At 39.0% G+C, this 15,102-nt stretch overlaps 2 protein-coding genes across 2 annotated transcripts; one reads left to right on the plus strand and one right to left on the minus strand.

The window, feature by feature from the left end:
* The first annotated feature begins 161 nt into the window (after positions 1–161).
* On the plus strand, positions 162–10,052 carry LOC135162618 (uncharacterized). Its single transcript, XM_064121268.1, has 21 exons — positions 162–743; positions 893–1,250; positions 1,322–1,620; positions 1,811–2,264; positions 2,328–2,470; positions 2,605–3,000; positions 3,223–3,398; positions 3,477–3,961; positions 4,045–4,334; positions 4,409–4,449; positions 4,491–4,515; positions 4,643–4,728; positions 4,897–4,944; positions 5,078–5,519; positions 6,075–6,444; positions 6,511–6,815; positions 6,958–7,411; positions 7,682–8,259; positions 8,481–8,656; positions 8,734–9,218; positions 9,301–10,052. The coding sequence occupies exons 1-21, from the start codon at positions 342–344 to the stop codon at positions 9,633–9,635; spliced, it is 6,348 nt and encodes a 2,115-aa protein (XP_063977338.1). The 5' UTR covers positions 162–341; the 3' UTR covers positions 9,636–10,052.
* On the minus strand, positions 9,845–14,869 carry LOC135162861 (pro-resilin-like). The gene is made up of 6 exons (XM_064121775.1): positions 14,633–14,869; positions 13,373–13,853; positions 13,019–13,278; positions 12,675–12,885; positions 11,655–11,896; positions 9,845–11,046 (listed from the first exon to the last, which is right to left on the minus strand). Exons 1-6 carry the CDS (start codon positions 14,657–14,659, stop codon positions 10,861–10,863), a joined length of 1,407 nt encoding a protein of 468 aa, XP_063977845.1. The 5' UTR covers positions 14,660–14,869; the 3' UTR covers positions 9,845–10,860.
* Positions 14,870–15,102: the final 233 nt, after the last annotated feature.

Here is a 15,102-nt window from a genome sequence, read left to right on the forward strand (position 1 = left end):
TTCATTCGTTTAAAATAAATTGCGAATAAAATCGTCGTATCTTAATTTTAATGATTCATTGACGTTCCCCTCCCCTCACCCCCTTGATGTGTCATCGACACTCAAAGGCAAGTGGTATATTATGACAGCACCAGACCTGACTTATTTAATGACGCTCTCTTCTCTGTAAACATAGTCAGTGTTCAATGATGTAAGCCTTTGATGTTCGGCAAGACTCACATCCTTCCTGCGCCGATTGAACAGCTCATTTCAATCCTAGTATCCCAATGCATTAGCATTGTATTACCTTCAGTCTCTCAAGTTTCTTTCAAACACATCTCTGTAAATTCTTGTGAATAAACATGATCCACTGGACAGTGAAGATTTCGACAATTTTATTGATCTCTTGTGTTGAAATTGGTGCATACAATTTGGATACAACAAGTGCAATTCTCTTCAGTGATCCCAATGCAGGATTCTACAGAAAGGGAAGTTACTTTGGATATTCCGTGGCTCTTTACGCGAACCCTGCTGATCCTCTGGTGATCATTGGTGCGCCCAGGGCGAATATCAGTAGATTATTGGGAATAAGAGAACCCGGGGCTGTTTATTATTGTCGGTTGACTGGCTACTGCAAAGAGTGGCCACTCGATAGCTCCAGAAATGGTGAACTTCATGGAATCGAAGGGATTAATCAGATGCTCGATGAGTCCTGGATTGGCGCTACGATTTCTGTGGAGAATAAATCGCAGCCCAGAGTTGTGGTACGTTAAAAACACTCGTCATCATCTCATTTGATTATTTATCGTTTTATGGAGTCGATTGACATTTTTATTTTCTTGTGCTGTTGAGTGAAAAATTCCTTTTCAGCACTTGTAACGATATTCACGACTTCTTTGATTTATCTTTGAAGGTTTGCGCTCCAAGATGGAAAAATATTCTGTGGGGCGCTCCGTTCATGAATGGAATCTGTTACTATACGGTTGCCAATTCATCCAGTGCCTTCCAAAAACCCGTCCAAAAGTTCATTACGGAATTGGCGTTTCCTCGGCGACAGGTGACAGATGGAGAATTTCGTTACAATTATTTTGCGATGGGAGAATTGGGATTTTCCATTCACCAATTTTCGGACGAACCCATTTGGGATGCTATGGTGGGAGCTCCAGGGTGCTATGCCTGGACAGGAACTCCAGTGATGATTTCCGAGAATAAACCAGGGAGACTTAGTTCATTGATATCTGAGAAGTTCGATGAAAATACTCAATTAAGTGGTAATTGTTTGAAGAGAAAATCAACTGTGAGTCTCCCACGATAATGAATGAGCTTGAGGGATTTGTTTCAGGGTACAGTGTGACGTCGGGATTTTATTTCGACGATAAGAGGAGGTGGTACGTCGCCTCAGCCCCTCAGACTAATGACCTCAAGGGAAAAATAGAAATTTTCCAGTATGACGGCAATCATCCTTTCAGAGGAGTGAAGATCGTCACAGGCACACAGAGTGGTGAGTACTTCGGGGCCTCACTAACTTCCTGCGATGTCGATAACGACGGGAGAGATGATTTGATCGTTGGTGCTCCATCCTGGAGCATGAATGGAGACGAGGGGAGAATTTATGTTATTTCAGCGAGGAGAAACGGAAATGTAAGTCTATTTCTATTAGCACTACAACAATTAGTGCTTTTTGTGCTTCATGAGCGCCCGACTAGTAAAACCTCAATGCTTCTCTCTGAATAAATTTTTATGGTAATAATAATGCAGAAAAATTAACGAAGTCAACAATATCTGTCGTAATGACAATATCATTGGTGAATAATTTGTTCTTATAATTCAGGGCTTCGACAGGACTTCGATCGATGGAAAATTCGAAGGAGGTCGATTTGGATCGAGCGTTGTATGTCTAGGTGACCTGGATCATGATGGCTATGGAGATGTTGCTGTGGGGGCACCCTATGAGGATAAATCCGGCGCTGTTTATATTTTCAACGGTGGTCGTTATGGGTTAATCACAGAGCCAAGTCAAAAGATCCTCGGTAAGGATTTTGGCAGGTTGAGTGGCTTCGGAATTGCTATTTCTGAACCCAGGGATGTCGATGGAAATGGTTATCCTGATATTGCTGTTGGGGCTTACAGATCTGGCCACGCTGTGCTCTTTCGAGCTCAATCAGTCGTTGAAGTGAAAATTAGTTTGAATTACGTAGAATCGGCGAGACTCAATAGTAATACCACCAAATTTTCTGTTAGATCTTGTGGATATTACGATGGTCATAGAGCACCTGACACTTTGAGTAAGTCATAAAAGAAATTCTGTTTCACTAGATATGTATCCATTGAAAATTTTTTTTTTCAAGGGGTCAAGAGAATATTTAGGTTGGATGAGGCTCATCATCGAGCGCGACTTGATACGCTCTCAGGTAAAAATGGAGATTATGAATTTGAAGGTCTCCTTCGTTATGGACGGGAAATTTGCACGGACATTCCCATAATTCTCACGGTAATAGCAACATACAAAATTAAGAAAAGAAATAAAGGAAATTGATAATAATATATTTTTATAAGAAAATTTTTTAGATATTTCCCCATTAAAATATTCTTTGCCCTCAATTTTCACCATTGAATCCCATTCAGGATGGAACGAAAACAAATCCAATCGACATTTCTGCATCCGTGACTCTGATGGATACATCTGTTACCCTCAACAAATATCGTTCAAAGATTGAAGACACCGTGCGTCTTCCCTTCGATGTCGACTGCGGCTCTGATAACGTTTGTTTGTCAAATTTGACTTTACACGTCTCCACATCTCTCGGAAAAGGAAATCGATACATCATAGGAGGGGAAAAGACGGTGAAAGTGTCCATCGATGTTGAAAATCACGGAGAGGCTGCTTATGAGACTCAGGTGCATGTAACTTTACCGGATTTCCTCTCTTTGGCAAGTCTACCCGCCAGCTGTGAGGAGACTCACTTGATCAATGGATCTGTCGAGGTGGTTTGTGGCATCGGAAATCCACTCCGTCTCCAGGTAATTTCAGAACATTAAATAGTCTCTCCTAGTCTAGTCTAGTCTAGTCCTGGGTAACGGAAAAATTAAACGAGTGAAAACATTTTTCTGGATTTTTTTTTCGCTTCGATGAATGTCTTCCTAGAGAAATCTGAGTAAATTTACTTTCAATTGAAAGACTGATGCAGAAAAAAATTATTTGAGGTGGTGACTCAATTTTTGATAATATTTTTCCTGCTTCAGACAACACTGGTACTCGAATTATCCATGAGTCAAGTTGAAGTTGAGTCAGAGCACTATTCAAGCTCGATACAAGTGCCGATTCATCTCACAACCCAGAGTACGAATGTTAATCATGAAAGAGGAAGTGACAATTTGGTTATTAATCTTGCGATGGAGGCGAACGTCGACATCACCGGGTACGTCATACTCTCCCCGATAAAAATTCCCTCATATGGGAGGTTTATTTTTTTTTTATTGCTTGAATTGAATTCCAGAAAGGCAGAACAGAGTATTTACTCGTACTTGAACCCCTCAGGGGATACAAAACTCGATGTTATCCAGTTCAATCACATTTATGGAGTCCAAAAGCTGGGAATAACTCCGATTCAACAAGCTATTCTAATTGTTCTCGTGCCCACGCACTTGAGAAAATCAGAAAATGAAATAATCGAAATAGCGAAGATAAACGCAACGACCCTGAAATTTTTTGATTCAACGAATCGAAATGACAACGACTATGTTTGCAAAATGGAAAGAATTGGAGTGAATGAGAAGAAAATTATCACGAAGGAGTCGAGTAATTTCACTCATTCTGTGGACGCTTCTTTGAGGAATCGTGCGTTGTTTCTCAACTGCGATAATGATGCAATTGATTGTGTCAATGTCACGTGTCTCATGGACGTTCCAAAAGAATCTGTCACTCCCTCTGCAATTGCGGAATTACAATTAACGATTGATTTGTTGTTGAGAGACATCCCTGGTGAGTCAATAATTAATTGAATAAGAATAACGATCAATTGGATGCACGAAATAAATTTTAAAAATATACTTTTTACGTGACAGATGATATAACAGCTTCGAAAGACATTATATACTTCGTATCAAAGGGATCAGTGATGATAACTCACCCTTCACAAGTCAGTGAAACCTCTGAAATGGGGGCAAAGTCAACCCTGGTTGTAACTAAATTCCTGGAGACTGCTGCTGCTGCTCAAGTAACAATCTGGATAATTGTCGTCTCTGTACTCGTCGGAATTCTTTTACTGGCCCTTCTGATATTCGCTTTGATAAAACTGGGATTTTTCAATAGGAAACATAAAGAAGAATTGGAGGCATTGAAGGCTGACTCTGACGTAAATATCAATATCTGATAATTACTCAATGAAAAAGGACGAATAAAATTGTTCACTTGTCTATTCATTCGCAGGAAAACAATGAGGTGCCCCTCGAGACGACCTCATCAAAACAGCATCTTGATCGCTATTAACCAAACTTTAATTAATTCTTAGATGGTTTCTATTTAAGGATATCCAAGTACTTTGACTATTTTTTTCACCAGTAAACTATGATTTGTTTATGTGAAAGATCTTGAGTCAAAATAGCTCCTGACAAAAGGGTCCCCCAGAAAACCCTCTGAACGACTTGTCATGGGATACCCCAGATAAATCTTCATGTTAATGTTTTTTCTAATTCCATCTTATTTTATATGTATATATTTTGTATCTTCCTTCATATACCACATCATTTGTAATTTATTTTGATCTTTTTTTGTACATAAAGAACTGTAAAAAACAGAAACTCTTTCAGGTGATCCTTTCCTCGAAATCCCGTCCCACCCCTGGAGTCACCCTCCAGAATAAATAGCTATCATATCATCGTCAAAAATATTATATTGTTGTGATTTTGTTTCTGCAGTGTAACACTGAACAGTCTTAACGGCACGTTCATCCGTTTATCTCTGACGTCTGTGCCCTGTTATTACCACTACGACTATACCCCTCTCTGAATGTCGTTCTGGGTTTCTCCGGGCCACATCCTTCCGGCTGGGTATTCCTTTCCCAACGACGCGACCAATCATTCCTTATAGTTCCTGAAGTTTATCACTATTCCCATCATTTCGAAGGATGCTACGTTTTCGTGGGAATTTCTCTTGGTTTTTCGCACTCATATTCGTCATTTTTTGGGGTAAATCCTGGGGATATAACATCGATATCAAGGGAACAGTTGTGTTTAGTGATCCTGGGCGGGGGAATGACAACCGGAAAAGTTATTTTGGTTACGCAGTGGCACTTTATCCCAGCAGCTCTGATCCTGTGGTGCTCGTGGGCGCACCCAGGGCCAATGTCAGTAGATTAGGGAGAATTCAGGAACCGGGAGCTGTGTATCATTGCCATTTTGATGGGACATGCAAAGAGTGGGTGCTTAGTGAGGCCCGAAATGGAAGAGTGAAGGGGCTTACTGATGTCAATCAAAGACTCGATGGGGCCTGGATTGGAGCTGCCATTTCTGTGGAGAATAACACGACCCCTGGAGTTGTGGTTTGTCGTTTTTATCCATCAGAAATTGATTTTATCTTCGTTATTTGGGGGCTGGGTGGATATTTCGGAAATTAATGGAATACTAGCTGATGAGTTTTGTTTTTAAATATTTGGGTCATCGATTGACGAATAAAGGACAAGGAACTGCAGAATTTCCCGCAAATTCATCATGGATTTACAATTTCCAAAAAAATTACGCAGATCTAGAAACTTGAGAGGAATTAACAATTTATCGAAGTTTTTTTATTCCATTCTTTTCTATTATTGAAAGGAATATGAAAAGATCAGAACCTTTTGATTGCAAAACAAAATGTGACGCGCGAAAAAAAATTAGCAAAAATTTAATTTATTTCCACAAATTTGGAAATTTTTTTCTAGGATTTTAAATCACCAGAAACATCATCTAGAACCTCTAGAAATTTGTGTAGACAAATCGGGAAAATTCTTGGCTTTCTTATATTATTTAGAATGACTACTTCTAATCACCGGACGTGTCCACGCAATACTCTGGCTACATTACAGTTATCGCCATCTCTACATTTTTTCGTTCCACAGGTTTGTGCGCCACAATGGAAAAACGTTATTGCTAAATATTACTACGAGAATGGACTGTGTTATTACACGGTTGCAAATAATTCCCGTGCATTTCAAAGAACTGTGGATTCGATAGTAAACGTGTTTGCGGGTCGCAATGATCAGGTAGCATTCGATGATCGGGGTGAGAGCTACAATCTGCGAGCGATGGGGATGATGGGATTTTCAGTGTACGAATTTACCGACGAACAGGGCAAGCATTGGGTCACAACCGGAGCACCTGGTTATCACGAGTCTGCGGGTAATATTGTCCTGTTTTCAAGGAATGAAAACGGGAGGATTGAGTCAGTTGTACCTAAGGATGTCGAGGGTGCTGGGGAAGCTGTGATTGGTGAGATTATTTTCACTAATTTTTTCAATAAAAATAGCAGACGTAGAGCTATTTCTTTGGTTTCAGGGTACAGTGTGACGTCTGGTTTCTACTTCGACGCAAACAGAAAAGAGAGATGGTACGTTGCATCGGCCCCTCGAACGAAGGACGTAATGGGATCAGTCTTGATATTTCGATTCAATGGCAATAAGTCGGTGAAAAAACCGATGATAATCCGAGGAGGACAGGTGGGAGAGTATTTCGGTGCTTCAGTGACGTCCTGCGATGTTGATAATGATGGGAGAGATAATTTAATCGTTGGAGCTCCATCGTGGAGCAGAAACGGAGACGAGGGGCGAATTTATGTTATTTCAGCGAGAAGAAATTCAAATGTAATTATATTATTATTAACCTGCGGTTCACCTATGTTTTTGATAATAATTGTTCAATTGGTGAATAATTTATTTGGAATTGTCATACTCAATGATGTTGATACATCGGACTTGAGTTGAATAAGACGTTCTTATGATTCAGGGCTTCGACAGGACTTCAATCGATGGAAAATTCGAGGGAGTTCGATTTGGATCGAGCGTGGTATGTCTAGGTGACCTGGATCACGATGGCTATGGTGATGTTGCTGTTGGGGCACCGTATGAGGATGAATCCGGCGCTGTTTATATTTTCAACGGTGGTCGTTACGGTTTGTCGACAGAGCCAAGTCAAAAAATCCTCGGCAGGGATTTGGGCAGTCTGAGAGGCTTTGGAATGGCCATTTCTGAACCGAGAGATGTTGATGGAAATGGTTATCCTGATATTGCTGTTGGGGCTTACAGATCTGGCCATGCGGTGCTCTTTCGAGCTCAACCAGTTGTCAAAGTGAATATTAGCTTGAATTCCGTCGACTCTACGAAGCTCAATAGTTCTACTACCAATTTTTTTATTAGATTCTGTGGGTATTACGATGGCCAAAGTGTACCTGAGACTATGAGTAAGTCATGAAGAATATTCTCCTCAACTACTTATTCTTTCGATCGTCAAAGAATTTTTCCACGGCTTCGATTTTACTCTGTTCTATATCTCCTACATTTTTTAGCATTCATTTTGACAGAAGACACTCATTACAATTTTTTGCTTTGAAAACCAAAACGATAATTTAATTGCAACAAAAGTATAATTGCAATTGCAATCGAGTTTTCTGTGATTTTTCCAAGTTCTCAAGATTTTTTTGATTTCATGCTGATGAACATTCCTGTTGCAGGAGTAATGCGAATCTTCAAACTGGATGAGACCCTTCACCGAGCGAGGCTGGCTACACATTCCATTACTAACGGAACCTATGACCTCGAAGATGTTCTCCGCTACAACACTAAAATGTGCAACGACATTCCAATAATTTTGGAGAGAGGAATGAAAACCAAACCACTTGACATTTCCGTGTCCCTGACACTGATGAATGAAGAACCAGCTTCAGGCTTCTGTAAGAGATGTCCCATAATCAATAGAAAAATTTCGATAACCGAGGCATCTCTTCGAGTAAATTTCGATCTTGATTGTGGTCCCGACAACATTTGTCATTCCAACCTAACGTCAAAAGTTTCCACTTCCCTTGGAGATAGCAATAACTACATTATGGGAAGAGAGAAGATAGTGAAGGTTTCCATAGACATCAGGAATTATGGTGAACCTGCCTATGAGGCTAAGGCACATGTCCTCTTATCCGAATTCATTGCCCTGTCTAGCATACCTTCTACTCCTTTTGCTGATTGCAAGGAGACACCAGTGGTCAACGGATCTGTTGAATTGGTTTGTGCACTTGGAAATCCATTTCGACAGCAGGTAATCCACGAAATCCATTGTCCATTGATTTTTATTATTTTTTCTCTAGTTAAATACTTTTATGTTTGTATAAGCAAAAGTTAGAACTGCCTTCATTTATAAAATGCATAATACCAATGCATTTTATACATAGAAAAAATAATTGGATAGAATTATAAAGCAATTTGCAAATGGAAGTGAAAGGTTAAACATAAAATGAGTAATTGACTTTTTTTTTCAAGACCACTCTAACACTAGAATTAGACATGAGTCAACTCAAGACTGAATCAGAATTATACACAGACTCAATATCTGTGCCCACTAGACTGTCGACCGAGAGCATAAACGATAATGATGAGAACGAAATTAATAATTTGATTATTCACCTGGTCATCGACAGTGCCCTCAACATCACTGGGTTTGTCATCATTTTTTCTGTAAAGAATGATGAAAATTCCAACTAAATAATGTTTGATCATCTCAAATGAATTTCAGACAAGCCAAAGACAGTTATTATTCCTACTTCAGCACCTCCGAGGACAACAAAATCGATTTTATTCAGTTCGATCACATTTATGGAGTTCAAAAACTGGGAATAACTCCGATTCAACAAGCTATTCTCATTATCCTCGTGCCCACGCACTTTAGAAAATCCAAAAATGAAATAATTGAAATAGCGAAAATCAATGCGACGACTTTGAAATTTTTTGATTCAACGAATCCAAATGACAATGACTACGTTTGCAAAGTGGAAAAAATTGGAGTGAATGAGAAGAAAATTATCACGGGGGAGTTGAGTAATTTCACCAAGTCTGTGGACGCATCTTTGAGAAAGCGTGCGTTATTTCTCACTTGCGATAATAATGAAATTGATTGTGTCAATGTCACGTGCTCCATGGACGTGCCAAAAGAATCTGCTAATTCCTCTCTAATCGCAGAATTGAAATTAACGATTGATTTGTTGTTGAGAGACGTTACTGGTGAGTTAATGATCATTTGAACAACAATGACGATCAATTGGATTGACGAAATAATTAGAACAAAATATTTTTCATGTGACAGATGATTTTGCGGCTTCGAAAGACATCATATATTTCGTATCAAATGGATCAGTGATGATTACTCACCCCTCGCGAGCTAGTGAAACGTCTGGAATGGGGGCGAATTCCACCCTTATTAGCACTCAATTCCTGGGAACACCTGTTGCAGCTCCAGTTGCCACTTGGGTAATTGCTAGTTCTGTTGTGGTTGGAATTGTTCTGCTAGCACTTGTGATATTCGCTCTTGTCAAACTCGGATTCTTCAGACGAAGGCAGAAGGAGGCTTTGGAGGCACTGATGGCTGATTCAGATGTAAATAGACACAAACATTTGCCAACTGTTGAAATATGGGGATAAGTTGAGCTATTAACGCAATGTTCGTTCATAGCAATCATATTAGCACATCCACCCACTTTTCGTTGTATAAATCAATGTTTCGAGTCTGTAGTAACGATTTTATAAAAAATGTGAGTCGCTTTTGTATTGATTTTCAGAGAAGAGACGGCATAGTCATAGAACCTACGTCATCAAAGGAGTGTCTAGATCAAGATTAAACATCACAAAAGTTGTTTTTTTTTAGAACAGTTGATTCATCATGAAGTAATTATCAATTTATTTCTCTCATTGTGCCATATTTCCGCCCTTCTCCTAGACTTTTCTAACAGCATATATTAATTTTAAATAAACTATGTCCATAAACAACGATCTCCAGTGATTTATGCTCTCTTAAGGCCACAAAATATTTATAAAAATATACGATTAATCCTTCTAAGATGAACACGTGCTTGATGTTCAGCAATTACTTCAGCAATTATTGATAAATAATCAGATCTAATGCTTCACGAAGCAAATAAATAATAGTCGACAAGAGATAATTATTTTTTCTCCCAAATGGAAGCATTCTTTCGAAATAATTTTTTTCTCCCATTTCACTATTAAGGTATGTATGGCGTCATCAGGAATAATAAAAATAATCAAGCTTTTCCGGATTTGTTCTAAATATGTTCCTTAAAGTGTGAAAAAACCACGTAATAAATAATCAATAGCTTACGAGAATCGTAACAATTATAATAATGTTTAAAGTGGTTAGTTATGCATGCAGTTGAATGGGATATTTATAAATATACCCCTTTCTTTACATTATCGACATGTCGACATGCTGATTTTATTTATTTATTTATTGGGTGGAAATTTGGCTATTAATTTCCAAGCGACATATTATTCGTGTTGTGTTATTGAATTAATCCATTATACCGGCTACTGATTTCCAATTTATTATTCTAATGTTAATGTAAATATCCGATTCCCCCAAATTTATATTTTGAAAAACTTCAAAAAACGATTTACAAAAAATCGATTTCTCAATTTATTTAAATTCTCCCTGACTCCGCCAAAAAACCTTATTCTTGTATGTTATCTCTTCCTGAGATTCCTACTGAGAACTAAAAATTGAAAAATATCTTGTATAATTAACATTTTGGCTCACTCTCGAGTAAATTGTGCAAGGCCTTTAAATGTCTCGAAATCTCGAGAAAAATTTCTTTAGATATTAATTTAAAAAAGGGGGAAGGCTGTGAGAAATTTAATCCTCATCGTCGCCGAGCCCCAACCCTTTGGAAATATCAGCAGCACTCAATCTTCCACCACCGGAAGATGGTGGGCTTGATGGTTTGGGTGGAGGTGGTGGATCACTCCTCGGTGGCCCATAATTCTGGGAATACTGAGGCGGTGGTTGCGGAGAATATTGATGATCATCCCCGTGAGAATTCTAGACACATCAGAATATTTATTGATCTCAAGTTCCCAGTGAGAGGATCCAAATCAAAGGAAAGAATCAATTTTTTCTTATAAAAATTTTCAGCAACAAGAAAGTAACAAGCAAGAGAATAGCGTTAAATTGATTTATTTCATCATATTCTACAAAATAAGCTCAAACTATTAATTCATTACGCACTAGTGAAAAATCAGTGGATCGTGCAGTACAGCGTTTGCCTCCAGTATTGAAAATATAAAATCATAAAGCGTAAAAAAAGCGAATTATAATAAATAAAACATGTGCCATACAATAAAAAGAATTTTCATTCTCTTTCACTTATTTTTCAAAACCCTTCCTCACTCCACCAATTCAACTAATTAAAATCCAAAATAAAACATGGAATAAGAGAATATAATTATAAAATAAATTAAGAAAAAATCATCCCAAAAATATATTCAACGTTCAACAAATTTTCAAAAAGCTCCAGCTGTGTTAAAAGCATCAAACATCATGCAGAGTATTCCCTTAGGTAAACGAGAGTCAAAGCATGAGAAAATAAAAAAATTAAGGGAGACGTTTTAGATTTTTCTCTGCTTGTCAGCCCTCACTTTGCTACTCACTCTTTTGCTCAGACTGTCTATCGCAGAGCTGAAGAGAGCACCCCCAATACCACTGAGTAGGTCAGAGCCAGCTGAACCTTGATTATATCCAGGCTGTGTGTATCCACCACTGGGTTGATAAGCTGGCTGTTGATGGCCTCCCCCACCTCCAAGGACACCACCGAGGATCGATCCAAGACCTCCCAGGGGGTCGGCTTGTTGTGGGGGTGGGTAATTTGGCTGATGAGAGCCACCACCGCCACCTGATCATGAAAAGAAAAAAAAATATCATGATTGATATTCCAATATTTAGTAGCTTATCACCACACGTTTCATGGCCATCCACTGATGATATCGTGCAGTTGATGATTTATGTGGTATTGTTGTAATGAACAAACTAAGCAAGGGTCGCACTAACGTTCGGTCGAGTCCGACTGACCGTCAATATTTAAAAAAGTTTTTTTAAATAAATGGCAAAGATTATTTTAAAAAATCGGAAATTTTCTACGGTGTCATCGCTTCAAAAACTCCAATCTAATGAATGCTCTGATCATGAGTCAATTAGAAATAAAAACATTTCTGTTGGAAATTCGCTCCTCCTGTTCTTATTCGCTGTCTAATGTTTTCTTCCATTAATAAAGCCGTTAAATATTGATTAGAAGGCCGGAAAATTAATGTCACTGCCTCAATCATCATTGAGAAGTTATTGCCATCATTCTCATTCAAACAACTATCAACTTCCTTTATATTGTACTTTAAAAAGATATGTTTCTCTTTAAAATTAACTTATCTATTCTTTCGTTGCCATTAACTAAATTTTCGCTGAACAAAATCTTCATAAAACTTGGGCTAAAATGATGGAAAATTGACATAATTGCCTCGAATTCCCATTATCACCAATCACAACCGTTCTTAATGAGGCATATCACACCGATGACATCATCAGACGAGATTTCCCAATCCTCGACAATCTTCGAGTTAAAAACCCATCAGATGGAAGTTATCAGAGTCAGGAACACGTCAAATAAGTGGCGTAATTACCAAGTGCTCCAAGAATTGAGCCCAGTACATCGCCCCCTCCCTGGGATGGATAACCCGGCTGTTGTCTTGTGTCACCAGATAGAGCATTGGAGACCAGACTACTAGCGAGAGCTGTACCCAGGGCACCCAGATTTAGCCCTCCTCCTTCGCTCTCAGTTTTTGAGCTCTCGACCTTCTCATGCTCTGTCTCTTTGTCGTGCTCCTTTCTCTTCTGCAATCAGACGCAATCGTTTACAAATAATTATCACTAAAATTATTGACTATTATTTCTCGTTACCGTGGATAATAAATATTAAATAATTCATATTTCCTAGAATTATATTTATCATTGGAGAAATAATTACGTTGTAGGCATGCATGGCAGCAGCAACACCTCCAGCAGCGACGAGTCCTCCCAGAGCAAGACCAACTTTGTCTAAACAACCACCGAATGCATCTTCTTCTTCAGCTTTTTCGTAGCCAGGTTGATAACCATAAGATTTATTGGGTGAATTATAGCCTCCAGGGCCACCAGGGGGTCCATAGCCTCCAGGGCCGGGACCGTAACCCCCAGAGGGTGTTGAGGGAGGCTGAGGGTTCAGCGTTGGATACAATCCACCTGGACCTGATGAATAAATCAAAACCAAACGTAAACCTCATTTTTTTCGACCCCTTTTTCCCTAAAGCCATTCTTTTAAAAAATATTCCACAAAACCCACCAGGGGGTCCAAAATCAGCAGCAGGAACGTCAGGAGCGCCTGCCATTCTTGGTGACCTAGGAGCCCCAATGCTCTCGTACGAGATGCTTGTGACCTCGACATCTCCATCTATGACAAGATGAGTGACCTTCTGATAAGGCAGACGATGTCCAAATTCAGTGAAGTGACGCCCGTTGATGGCGATTTTGTACTGAAGGGGTTCACAGAGTAGAATCACCTCAAACTCTTGGCCCGGCTGAATGACGAGGGGTCCACCATTCTCCTCAGGCCCCCAGGACATTGATTGAATGTGGTTTCGAGTGATGAAACCGTCGGTAAAGCGAGGTGACAAGTGAATTGCAATGTCATCACGCGGATTTAAATTGGGGCCCAATTGGTAGTTAATGGCGAACCGAACAGCCTCTGGGGGTATTTTTCCCTGGATCTTCACCATTTTTCCGGGCGTGAGCCCTCCCTCTACCGCTCCCACATATGGAATTTCCTGGGAATTTAATTATCATTTTCTTAATTGAGTTTCCACCATTTTTCTACGTGAGACGAACGTTCAGGAATGCGATTAATAATATTTCTCAAACAAGATCCTATGACTTTTTTTTTTAAATCCCTTCTGTCCAGAGATATCCCCAGCAGAAATAAACGAGAAATCCTCAATCCTTCAATTTTATCACAAAATAACTTTTATAATTTCTCCGTTATTCACTGGGGAGCATGAAGAGAGGTATTTCGACTATGGCCTTGAGCGATCAGTGTTTATGACACCAAGAAAACCTAAATAAACTGATCTATAAAATATGTCCGCCCATAACTCATAAAGTTTTCTTTAGAAAAATCAATTCTCCAAAAATCAAAATTCTCTTTAAGTTACGATAACCATCTGACCTCGATAAAAACACTTTGATCCCCATCTTCATCCTCACGCCCTTGACAAGAGCTTCACGATAATCCCATTTTAATCAAATTAATCTCAATAACAATTTTTCTATTTCTCATTTTCTCTAAGCGAGAAAAATGAAGAAAAGAACAAGCGACACATTAAGTCTACATTTTTCTATCAATCTTTACATCGAGAAATTACAGACGATGACAGTAAGGCTGGCATTTAACATGCCACCGTAACGGCACAATAATTCCAATGCCATCGCAATAAGGCCACAAACAAGTCATCAACTTCACTTGTAACAATTAAAATCAAAATAAAACCGATTGATATCAATATTGATTTACAAAAAAATCACAATGAGATTAATTCGGAGTACTCACCGGATTTAAAACCGGTGATGATGCCATGGTGATGCTCTTGATGAGTGAATGGCACCTGGCGATCCCTCAGACTGCAATGACGACGGAATTTACTCAGGTTTTTTCGATTGAAACACGGGATTCAGAGGAGAAAACAGCCGCAGTGCGCAGGGGAAGGCACAAGACTCTGCGTCTTTCTTAAGCATTTCACACAGCTGGACTGGAATTCTATTTACAGCGGTGATGTATACAAATATATGCTATATATATCTGGATAACTCTAGAAGCAGTGAATTAAGATCAGTCATTCCGACTTTATAAACCGTCGGTAATGCAGGTTTTTACATAGCGTTAGGTGAATAATCAATGGTAGGTAAATAATCAATATTCTAGTGAAGACAATTCCAATAACGTAGAAATAATTAGGAATTATCCAGGCATGCAATTTCCTCACTTAAGAATTCATATTTTATTCCCACTTTTGGGGCCAA

The sequence above is a fragment of the Diachasmimorpha longicaudata genome, chromosome 5 (genome assembly GCF_034640455.1).
Source record: "Diachasmimorpha longicaudata isolate KC_UGA_2023 chromosome 5, iyDiaLong2, whole genome shotgun sequence".
Classification (NCBI taxonomy): Eukaryota; Metazoa; Arthropoda; class Insecta; order Hymenoptera; family Braconidae; genus Diachasmimorpha; species Diachasmimorpha longicaudata.